Below are 12,246 nucleotides of genomic sequence, written 5' to 3' on the forward strand. Positions count from 1 at the left end.
TCACCTGCACATGTCTCCCGCTGTTCCCCCGGGCAGGTAAGCAGGGCAGGGCAGATGATAATGTGGTGGGTTGGATGAAGGTACTCCGTGTGTGCGTCTCTCTCTCTCTCTCTCTCTCTCTCTCTCTCTCTCTCTCTCTCTCTCTCTCTCTCTCTCTCTCTCTCTCTCTCTCTCTCTCTCTCTCTCTCTCTCTCCTCTTCTCTCTCTCTCTCTGTCTGTCTGTCTCTCTCTGTCTATCTATCTATCTCTCACTGTTCTCATTGTGTTTCATTATCGTCCTCCTTCCTTCCTTTTCCTTCCTGTAATTCTTCCACTCTGTATCTTATCACCTTTCATTTCCGTCGTTCATCTTTCCTTCTTTCCTTCCTTCTTTTTTTCCTTTCTTGCTTCCTTCCTCGCTTCCTTCCTTTCTCTTTCTCTCTTTTTTTTATTTAAACAAATATTTACAGAAAGGTTTAAAATTCCACATTGAGTATGGAATTATTTAAAAAAAACCTATGATAGTATTATTTACATGGAATAACACTATACATAATTAACATCAAGATAATAATACAGAATAATGAAATATATTAATGCAAGACTAAAATTTAAAGCGCCAGTGGGAACAGGTGCGTGCTACGCCACCTGTAGGGGGCCAATTTCACCTGGTGTGTGGACATGGCCTGCACTTGGGGCGTGAACATGTTCCACAGCCGCGAAGTCCTGGTTGTGTAGGTGCGTTGGTGTTAGCTAGAGCGAGATCGAGGCACCTTCACTAGCTCGTCGCTACTAGCCGCAGCTCTGGTGCACCTCTGCACTGTGTGTGGCAGCAGCCTCAGGGGGTCAAGGTGGGGGACCCTCTGCACCTGAGTTTTGTGGCACACCACTAGTGCCGACACGTCCCGGCGGTGCTCCAGTGACGTTACTGGTGCTGGATACTGTTGGTCCTCGTCGGTGGCCACCAAGCGCAGGGCTCGCCGCTGCACAGCATCCAGTCTCTGCATGTGGGTGGCGGCACTCGATATCCTGAACATGGCACCGTACTCCATACATGGGCGTATCTGTCCCCTGTATAGCGTGAGGATGCCCCGTGGATCGAGGATGTTCGCCATCCTGCGCAGGGGAGAGACTCGGAGAGAGGTCTAGCGGGCGAAGACAGCGATGTGGTGATTGAAGCGTAGGCCGCGGTCCACAGACACACCCAGGATCTTGATGTAATCCTGGAGTGGCAGGCTCTTGTCTCCAAAACGCAGCTGTCCTGAGACTGCGTGTGAGGCGCCTGGGGACCGCGAGATGACCATCGCCTGCGTCTTCTCAGGAGTGAAGTTAACCTGCCACATCTTTCCCCACTGCTCCGCCAGTCCGAGCTGCCTGTTCAGCTCAGTGACGGCACGCTGACCGTCGAGGCGGCAGTAGGAGCGGGAGAGTGTGCAGTCGTCGGCGTATGCTGCCACAGATGACAGCTGCCGGAGGAGGTCGTCGATGTATATGTTCCATAGGACTGGGTCCAAGACGGAGCCTTGTGGGACTGAGGCCCGGACAGGTGAAGGCCTTGATGACTGCCCGTTGACTACTACCAGAAGGGTCCTGCCCTGGAGGTAATCTTCGAGCAGCATTAGCAGGTCACCTTGGACATCCTTGGCGCGAAGCTTTTCAACGAGCCCCGCGTGCCAGACTCTGTCGAAAGCCCCAGCAATGTCCAGGGCCACCACAAGGGTGTCCAGGCCTTCTTCCAGGGCGTCTTGCCAGTCCTTGGAGAGGATGAGGAGAAAGTCTGCGGTGGATCGGCCAGGCCTGAAGCTAAACTGCCTGTCTGAGAGGAGGTGGTTCTCACTCAGGTGTTGGAAGATGACAGCAGACACTATTTGCTCCAGCAACTTGCCCACCACTGAGGGCAGGGAGATGGGTCTGTAGTTGCTGGGCTCAGACCTTGAGTTTTTCTTGTGGACCGGGACCACACGCGCTTCCTTCCATACTGAGGGCCACTTCTCCCTCAGGCAAGATGTGAAGACGGTGGTGAGAGGAGATGACAGCTCTCTAGCGCGGAGCTTGAGGAGCCGTGGGCTGACGTCATCCGGGTCTGTGGCTTTACCACATTCATCGCACCGAGTAGCCGCTCAACCTGCTCTGCCGTCACCAAGACAGTGGTGACAGTGCAGTCTGTTTCCAGGACCAGCGGTGGTACAGGTCGTGCCGGATCATCAACGTTCATCTTGTTGGTGAAAAGCTCGGCGAGGAGTGTGGCCTTGTCTGCACTGCTCGTGGCGGTGGATCCGTCAGGGCTGGTGAGTGAAGGAAGAGTCTCGCGGTGACATGCTCCTTGCTGCTCCTTCACCAGATTCCACCAGGTCTTGTTGCCAACACCTGGGCCACTGAGCTTTCGCCTTCTGTCCTCCCTTAGCTGATTCCTCGCCCATCTGCAGATGGACGTCATCCTCTCACACGCCTCCCGGTGCAGCGTCTTGTTCCTGCGTGACGGGTATCGCTTGTACCTTACCCAGGCAGCATGCTTGGCCTCGGCAGATGCTCTGCAGCGAAAACCAAACCAGGCAGGATCACCAGGTCTGGAGAGATATACTCGGCTGGGTACATTCTGCTGTTGGAGGGCAAAGAGCCTGGTAGTGAGGGCGCGTGCCTTGGTCTCAGCATCTCCCATTAGAAGGGCCTCCCAGTCCGTGTTCTCCATGCCCTGCTTCATGGATGGCCAGTCCGCCCTGTTCCAAAGCCAGACGGTACGCGGAATAGCGTCTTCCCTCCCCGTTAGTAGCTCGACCTGAGACAGCACGGCAAAGTGGTCTGAGCTGCCCACTGGTCCTAGCTGCTGGCAGCTGATGCTGGCTTCGAGTAGGTCTGTCACCACAGGGTCCAGCAGCCCTCCCCGCTCGTGTGTAGGGAAGGTGACATGGTTGGTCAGGCCCTGAACCGCTAGGAGATTATTGAAGGCATCCTGCTCCATGTGGAAGTTCAGGTTCCCCACTATCATCACATGGGAAGTCTAGCGGGGCTCGTCCTTGTCTCGGGGGGCGGTACATGACACAGAAGAGAAGCCCACTGTTGTCTGCAAATACCATCCTGAAGAACAGTGCCTCCATCAGGTGTGGCACGGCTACCTTGAGTTCCTGTGTTTGGAGGCCGTCCTTAAAACAGGCAGCGACACCACCGCCTGCTCTATTTTCTCGGTCCATCCTCACCCACAGGGAGTAGCCTGATATTTTGCCGAACGTCGGGTCCACTTCGTCACTCAGCCACGTTTCTGTCACTGCGACAATGTTAGCAATATGTCTCAGCACGAAATTGTGGTTAAGGTCACTCACCTGGTGGTGCGGAGTTCTCTCATGTTGGCGGAGACCACGGTCAGGTGACAGCTGGGGCGTCTGTTCCCTTGTGAGGTGTGGTGGTGAGGCGAGACGCGTTAGTGTCTGCTCTGCAACGAGGAGGGATTCCAGCTGGGGTAGTGACTGGGTTGTGGCTGCCAGGAAGGCTGGAGGGGGGCCTGAAAGGGCTACTGGGGGTGGGGAAGTTGTTGCCGCGTTAAACCCTCCGTCAGAACCCTCATGAACATTCTCTCCTGCCTTTGTTCCTGGCGTTCGTCAGCAGCGCGGCTATAGTACATCTCAGCTGTGTGGAAGCTGTAGTCACATCGAACCCTTTGCTCTCCCCTGTACCTCACAGGTAACACGGATACCTGTGGCTGAGTCACGCGAGGAGGAGGGACAGGTCGCCGGTCAGGTGTGTTGGGGTGACTTCCTCCCCGCCGCTGGCTCTCTCTCTCTCTCTCTCTCTCTCTCTCTCTCTCTCTCTCTCTCTCTCTCGGTATTTATAAATGATAGACTTTATTGACCCAGACAACATCATCCCACACCATTGCCATTACCAATATTGTCTCTACTCCTGCCTCCTTCATTCTTTAGCGTCCCATCACCTCTTTACTCCCTTCACTTCTCATCCCCATTCTCATTCCCTAGACTTATTTCCTATACCCAGTACATACATTAACGTCCCTTTACTCCAACCACAACATGGCGCTTTAAGATGCGTCATTTCTATCAGGCATGCTGTTCCAAAATACGATTTTTTTTTTTCCATCGTGGCAAGATATTCGGGACTTTTTTTTTGGGGGGAAAGGGGTGGGAGTTTACACGAGGCATTTATCCTCTAACTTTGGGTAACTCTTTTTTATTACACTCTTTGGGGACCGGCACCTTCAGCGGAGACTTTTTGTAGCCTTTTTGTTACCCTAGGCCAGAGTTCCTTATTACTTAAAAGAAAAAAAAAAAAAAACATACTATTCTTTTCAGCAGTGTATTTACTAGTATCTCTCTTTCTCCTCCCTTTCGTCCCTCAGTTATCACCTGCAGTTCGAGGTCAGCGCCCCAAGCCAGGGTCAGTTCGGTGTGGGTGCCAATGTGAGCGTGCAAGTGGATCACGTCAGTCTGGAGGACCTCACCAATGCTGTGCCCCTCACTGTGCCGGTGCCTTCGACCCACGTGGTGAGGCACACTCCTTATCCGAGGGATCTTGTGAGCTTATGTCCCATGTTCATAAAGGCTTTGCTCTCTCATCAAGAATATTTTCAGTGGAGACAGCGGTCATGAGTAGTGTTCTTTGGGATGTGAGTGTATGGCCTATATTCATAAAGACTCTTCTCTCATCAGGATTATTTTCAGAGGGCATAGATATGATTGATTATTAGTTCTTTGAGGTGTTTTTTATTAATAGACCTGGATAATGGATGCAAGTAGAAGAGAAAGAGAGGACGAAAATTTTAAATATGATAGTTGAAAGATTCTTATTAGATCAGAGGACTTATGATTGAGAGAAACTATAAAGACAGTGGCGATGAGTGCAATATAATGAGTTATTTTATTTGTGATTCTTCATCTTGAAAGCTCATAGGATAGGCTACACACACACACACACACACACACACACACACACACACACACACACACACACACACACACACACACACACACACACACCGTGTTGTGTTGTTGCATTTTTCCTTTTTTTTTTTTTTCTATCATGCAAATAAAACTGCATATTTTTTGCATGTGAATGAGGGACACCCCGGCTCGCCTCGTCAGCTCAGGAACTCTCAATTTACTTGTTTTCTTACTGTATGTAGTATAAAGTAATTGTGTGTGTGCGGGCCGGGTTTGTGTACGTGTGTGTGTGTGAGTGCATGGGTAGGTGGGTGTGCCGTTTCGTTAGGAGGTGAGAGGTGCTACCACACACTACACAGCATGAGGCGGGAGATGAGTGTCTGCTGATGTTATTCCATCTATTTGCATGAACTCTTTTGTGGAGAATTAACGGAGTTGGACGCTGGCTGACAGGTGTAGCGAGGACTGGGATGGCAAGGCAAGCTGGGCTCCAAAACACAGTCCGTGGCCAAAGACTTTATAAGAGACTCTTGCATTGTCTTTGGTGCACGGCGCCTCTTTTAGAGACATCAGCATTCTTTTGTGTCGCGCGTGGTAGTGTTAAGAGGTGCCACTTGGTAAACATTTCTGTTAGATCCTAAAAAAAAAAAAAATGACAACGATAGTAATAATAATAGTAATAGCAATAGTTATAGTAAAAAAAAAAAAAAATTATCAATAGACTGGCAGTGTATTCTTTTAATAATAGCACATATCGTTAATGGCAACAATGTAGGAAATAAGTAAAAATTAAAGTAATAAGCTGGCTCTCGTGGATATTGCTTGATTCATTGTGAAAGACAGGATGCAGCCTTCTAGGAATGTCATCCTAGGTGAGTGACAAACAGAAAAGGGAGATCTTAGTGTCAGCATAGCAGTAAGAGTGAAACACTAATGTAATACAGTGTGCTCTTTATCCAACATACTTTCCAACATACTCAACTGTGAGAGCCTGTAGTGTGTGTATACAATTGCATTCATGAGGACTGAAGGCTGTATTGTCGTAGTTTGGCAACGTACTCGTCTGTAATCGTGCGCGCGGTACGCATTAGGAATACTTAACACGTTATAATAAATAAATGCAGTATTTATTATTTTATTACTTGAAAATCTGAATTAACCATGTTTACCGATATTCGCCACTGCTGCCTATGAATCATTAATAGTGACATGTATTCGTAAAGCATCCCCCATGCACGCGTTCGGACAGTGTTGTACGGGAGGTTGCCACAGTACGATGATGCATCCTTCAGGCCCCGTGACCGCTACTGTATGTAGTGTCACGTGCCACACCGACGACTCTTTCTCGGCCGTCAAGCTTTCCTTGCCCCTTAAGTGCGGTCTCTCCCGCAGGCAGGAACACCCGTTTTGCAGAGACTGGTGGAGGCTGCGCAGACCTTTCTGGGCATCCCAAAGGGCGGGGTGCGAGCCGTCACCATCCAGGCGGGAGGGGAAGGCGCAGACTCGCCGTCCGTCACCCACGTGTGGCTGGTGGGCCCCGATGCAGCCATCCTGCACCACACACTGCTGCACCGCCGGGAGGAGGTACGGCCTGCCACTTTTCCCCGTCTTGTTCACCACGCAGGCGTCACCAGCACTACCTGTCTTGTTCCCATTGCATAAGATTTTCCTTGACTGGCTATTCAAGATTCATTGTTTTTAATGTAGTTTAGTATTTTTGCATGGTGTGTGTGTGTGTGTGTGTGTGTGTGTGTTTCACGTAGATTGCTTATAGTACGCAGGGGCCTGAACTACACTCATGAGGTATTATCTTCTTATCTATATTTGTCTACTTTTTTTTCTTTTTTCTTGTCTGTTGTAGTTACCCTTATTTCCACGTGAAAATATTTCATTTATAGTGATCAGACATCTTTTCAGCTGATTCTTGTTCCGTCATTTATTCAACCTCTGTGTGTGTGTGTGTGTGTGTGTGTGTGTGTGTGTGTGTGTGTGTTTGCATATAGAATAACTTCCCTGCAGGTCTGTACACTTCATGCACAAAAGAAAAAAGGCTGTATTATTACTGTAAGCTGAAATAAACTTGCTCAGGCAGACACCTGCCACTCGCCACGCGCCACTCGCCAGTCTAGCGTGTAGCCAGCCTTCTGTCTCTCCCCAACCTCAATTCTTTCCTCGTATATTTTCATCCTAACATATTTTTCCTTTTTTGAAAAAGTAGCGAGTCCGTTGGGCGGCCGACAGCGGGCATTCATGTTTTCAGCAACGGTGCAACATCTACAGCTCGTTTTTTATATTCATTTATCAACCGACTGAAGGGCGAAACGTATCTGAAAAAAAAACTATTCTTTTTAATGTATGTATATGGAGAAGATAAAAAAAAAAAAAAACTCCAAAGTCAGTTTGCATGAAATTACTTGATTCGCACCCAGGAAAAAAGGAAGAAAGAAGGAAAGAAAAAGACTTCCGCTTCACACTTTCATCCGTATCTTTCGTCTCTTAATCACCGTCCCTCCCATTTATTCTATTCTTCATGCTTCTGTTATGCTGTTCAGTCTATTTTACTCTTCGATAAAAAAGAGGATAATAGACTTTAAATTCCACTCATTCGTACGTGACAAAAGAAAAACTTATTTTACCAGCAAATTATCAAATAAACTTTCTTCCCTTCCACTCACACTATGCAGGGTATAATGCATCTACAAGTTTCCGAGTAAATACTACAGTTTTCCACTCGACAATGTTCTTCAGTGGGTTGTTTAATAATGCTTGGAGGGCATGGCTTGAAGGTCGAGAGATGTATCCGAGACTGCATTGCAAAACATAGTTTCTGATCTTAATAGGCTCTAGTTCAATGATTAACAAACTGTGCACAGTGACTGTCTAATTTTTCTAGATAGGCATGTGTTCTTAGATTTGTCCCTTTCACTAGGCCTTCAGTATACTGTCTACAGAGTTGGTGTACCAAGATATGGTACCTTTAGTGCGACACTGAGCAACGAAGTTTGAGAACCACTGCTTTTGTGGTGCTTTCATGACTCAGATGGTTTAACGAGGACTCCACACATTCAACAGGAAAGACATCTATAAGGACCCAATTAGTATCTGAAGCCTTTGAGAATAGACCTTATAAGAGAACAAAGCGTTTCGAAACACGACCCTTGGCTCAGAATGACTAAACGAGACAGGGAAAGCTCGGAGACTACACAAGGAAGTATTTCAGGCCACGGGCGGGCAATGGAAGCAAGTCATGTGAGGAAAAAGCCATGAAAAGATGCATCACCTTTGTTTCCAGTGTGATTAATGCCTGCGTGCGGGAGTGTGGGCGTGCGGGTGCTGCCTCCTCACTCGAGACTCGTTGAGTATAGAGTGGGAGAGGAAAATACTGCGAGGGGGAGAAGCGCTGGCCAAGTTACGTCACGTTTTGAATTCACGGAGGATGAGGTGCAAAATTTCCAGCTTAGATTCTTGGTAAGGGACGCCGCTAAGGTAGTCACGCAGGTACAGTCTGGTGTTGAGATAAGGCTAGAGGAGTGTTACCAAACATACACACACATGCATGTATTACATAATAACTATTTTGCTCCTCATCCGAGAACATTGTGTAATGGTCGTCTTTTTCATCTTATTATCATTATTATTATTATTATTATTATTATTATTATTATTATTATTATTATTATTATCATTTATTATTATTATTATTATTATCATTTTATTATTATCATTAATAATATTAAGAGAAAGTGTTCAATAGATTGTGTATAGTTAGGACAGAGTCTGAGGCTTTGAATAATTCTAGGTCATCAGTACCAGGAATCAAGAAATTATTATTATTATTATTATTATTATTATTATTATTATTATTATTAAGAGGAGGTGTTCAATAGGTTGCTTATAGTTAGGACAGTTTGAGGCTGAGTCATTCTAGGTCATCAGTACCAGGAATCAAGATCGCGTTATTGATTGGGCATTTTCGTCATATGTTTTATGGACAGAGAGAGAGAGAGAGAGAGAGAGAGAGAGAGAGAGAGAGAGACTGTACACTAAGGATTCTCTCATCCCCCGAAAAAAAAATAAATAAATAAATAAAGGCTCTCCTTCACTGCTCGGTACGTACACACAGAAGACAGAAGGAGAGTAGTAATTCTGGATCCAATTTAGCTGTAAAGATGACGCGACACTTGCTGGGAAAAATCTGAGTCGAAAGAAAGAGGAACACACAGGCAGCAGCGGAGTTTATTACAAGTGGGAGCACAGCAGTGGGTGATTCTGGTTGACTCTCGTGGTGGAAGGTCAGACCAAGCAGATATGAAGAGGTGCAGAAAATGTGGAGTAGTTGAGATATAGTGTTAGAGAGAGAGAGAGAGAGAGAGAGAGAGAGAGAGAGAGAGAGAGAGAGAGAGAGAGAGAGAGAGAGAGAGAGAGAGAGAGAGAGAGATCTGAGTGAGTGAGTGTGTATGTGTGTGTGTGTGTGTGTGTGTGTGTAGAAATTCAGAGAATGAGCGAAACAGACGGAGACATAGAAACAGAGACAAGAGACAGACAGACAGACAGACATACAGACAGACAGCGACAAGAGACTGACAGAAAATGCAAACAGAGACAGGAGACAGACAGACAGAAATACAGAGGCAAGAAAGAAACAGAGACATACATACATACAGACAGACGAGGGACAGAATGATAACTCCTGGAATGTGACCAAAATAAACAGGTGGAGAATGATATTCACGCAAGACGTTTCACAAGTCAGCTCCGCAAATCACTTGACTACAACAAAAATTCAAATCACGTTCAAGAAAGACGCTGTGGAGGAACAAAGCTGAGATGCCCTAAGAATGACACTTATGAATACGGTAGAATGAGATAGAATTTACTCAACTTACCTACCTCCCTCCCTCCTTCCCTTCCTCCCTACTTACCTACCTCATTTTCCATACTGAATAACAACTCCTGGAATTTTTATTGACTCTGCAATTATACACAAGGACAAGTTAATGAGCCCAGCCTTACCCACCTACCTACCTCACTCATTTTCCATACTGAATAACAGCTGCTGTAATCTTTATTGACCCACACAATTTTATACCCAAGGAGAGGATGTTTTGATGAGCACGGTAATTAACTAACCCAAATGCGTGTCGTGGAAGACTTTAATGAAGGTAAAATGAAGTCAGCGGGTAACCAGGAACACACTCGCACCGCCACGAAGCTTTCTTTCAGGAGACTCGAAACTTCCGGGTAGGGAAATATAAGAGCAAACTTCATAAGGATACGTGCCAACATTCTGCGAGGCTGAGGAATTTGCTACATAACTACCTCCTCCTCCTCCTCCTCCTGTTTGCCTGTGTATCTTGTCCTTTCCTTCTCCTTTCTCCCACAAAAACTATTTCCTCTGAGGTAGGTGTAGGCATCCCCTGTGAATGAGGCATTTTTTAAGGAATGCCTGTGTTTTTATTGAATATGCCCAAAGAAAAATATAAAAATTATATAGCAAAAATAAGATAAATTAATTAATTTAAATATGATGGACAGAAAAATGTTCCAACAAATTATGCGTGCTCAAGGAGGAAGAGGAGAGGAGAGTTGATGTTAGGAAGAGGAGGGAAATTATATCACAGACTGTCTGATGAGGTGACAATAATTAATATCGAGAAAACTGGTGAAAATATAAGGGCCTGACTGAACCCGTATTCTGAAGCGCTTCGTTCTATTATGACGACTATTCATAAAAAGCCACAGAGGTGATATTGCTCAGATTCTCATGGGTATTTTCCTTATTGATTGTGTAGATTGCTTGTTAAACTATTCCTGCAATCATGAAAATATCCTTGAAAGCCTCAGTAACTTCCAGTACAGCCTGTTGAAAGTTGTCGAGATGAGACACCAAAAAAAAAAAAATTAAGAATACCCTTTACTTGTGCTCTGAAGCGCTTCGTTCTCCCTTTTCAAAGGCCACAATAAGTAGTAAAGTCCTCATGGATACTTTTTTTCGCATAATGATATAGAAAAGTCTTGTCAAACTGTCAGTAGGATTATGAAAACACTCCTAGAAAACTTCCCTATAAAGAAATAGGGAAACACTTAGATATAGCGGTTGTTCTAATGGTCACTGGAGGATGGATGAATGGACTGACAGATAGAGAAAGATTCAGACTTAACAATAGTCCTAATAGTTACACACACACACACACACACACGCACACACACACACACACTAATAAATAGATAAGAGACATGGAAACAATGAAAAGTTTTGGCAATCACAGGTATTCATGTGAGGGCAATGAGGCTTGTCACAATAGTGTTCGTTATCCACCCTCCTCCACCTCCAACACTTTGAAGAGAGGAGGATCGAGACACCTCCAAAACTAGACCAGCCGACCCTTCCCTGTCTTTCTATACAGACTTACAGGGAATGGCAATTAAACAAACTTTTTCGTTACTTTTTTCGTCTCTGTCTAGTAGTTGGCCAGCCTGTGATGTAAGGAAGAAGTAAAGATAAATAGAAACGGGGGGAAAAGGTTGAAAGGATGGAATGAAAGGCTCGCTAGACTTGTGTAATGTTGTTCATGTTGAAGGTTCGTATCTGAAAGTTGTCTCGGTAACTGATTTGAGGTTTCAGGCTTAAGAACATATGGAAGATGCATGTAGCCAAATCTTTACGTGGCATATAACCTGAGTTGATTGATGTATGTGGCAAAGGTTTGTATGTTATGCCATAATGTATTGTGTGTGTGCGTGTATGTGTGTGTGTGTGTTTGCGTGTGTGCGCGTGTGATCATGACACAACGGAAACAGAGGCAGGACAAGCAGCAGCAGCAGTTGGCAGCTGTTCGCTTTGTTTGTGACTGACAATTTACCTTTCCGGTCGTCACATATTCGCTGGCTGCTACCCACGAACCTGCGGTCTCGCTTTTTTAACTGTCGTCTGACGCACTGGTGTAATAAGTTAAGTCAATCCAATCAATACTGTCTAATCTAAAAGGAGAGAAGATGTCAATGGAAGGTGAAGAATAGCAAATGGTATACTCGTTCGCTGACTAACCTTTATGAAATGTATAGGAAAATGAAAAATACTCAATATGGAAGCAGATTTCATATAAGCTACATGGGTTACGAAGCGTCCATCAGAAATAAAAATAAATAAATAAATAAATAAATAAATAAATAAAAGAGAGAGAAGCCGAATTTTTGCGTGGCGTCTCGTGTACATGTTGGTAACGCTAGAAATTAATAAAGATCAGTCACGGTGCACGGCTGTGAGGTTCAGACTGTGGCACAATTGAAAAAGCTGAATATGGTGGAGCAGTGCAAGCGTTTACAGTGAATGAGTGACAGGAAATGTTATGAAGGTTTGAAGTAGGGATGTGAAAAA

The 12,246-nt window shown here is 45.6% G+C and overlaps 1 protein-coding gene across 1 annotated transcript in view; it reads left to right on the plus strand.

Annotated features, from left to right (window-relative positions):
- The first annotated feature begins 5,712 nt into the window (after window positions 1–5,712).
- Window positions 5,713–12,246, plus strand: part of LOC135106935 (putative neural-cadherin 2) — a 30,835-nt gene continuing 24,301 nt past the window's right edge. Inside the window, exons 1-2 of the mRNA XM_064016391.1 lie at window positions 5,713–5,740; window positions 6,244–6,452. Coding sequence (XP_063872461.1) covers window positions 5,713–5,740; window positions 6,244–6,452 — 237 coding nt within the window. The remainder of the gene's footprint in view (window positions 5,741–6,243; window positions 6,453–12,246) is intronic.

Source organism: Scylla paramamosain, chromosome 2, assembly GCF_035594125.1.
Source record: "Scylla paramamosain isolate STU-SP2022 chromosome 2, ASM3559412v1, whole genome shotgun sequence".
NCBI classification, from domain to species: domain Eukaryota; kingdom Metazoa; phylum Arthropoda; class Malacostraca; order Decapoda; family Portunidae; genus Scylla; species Scylla paramamosain.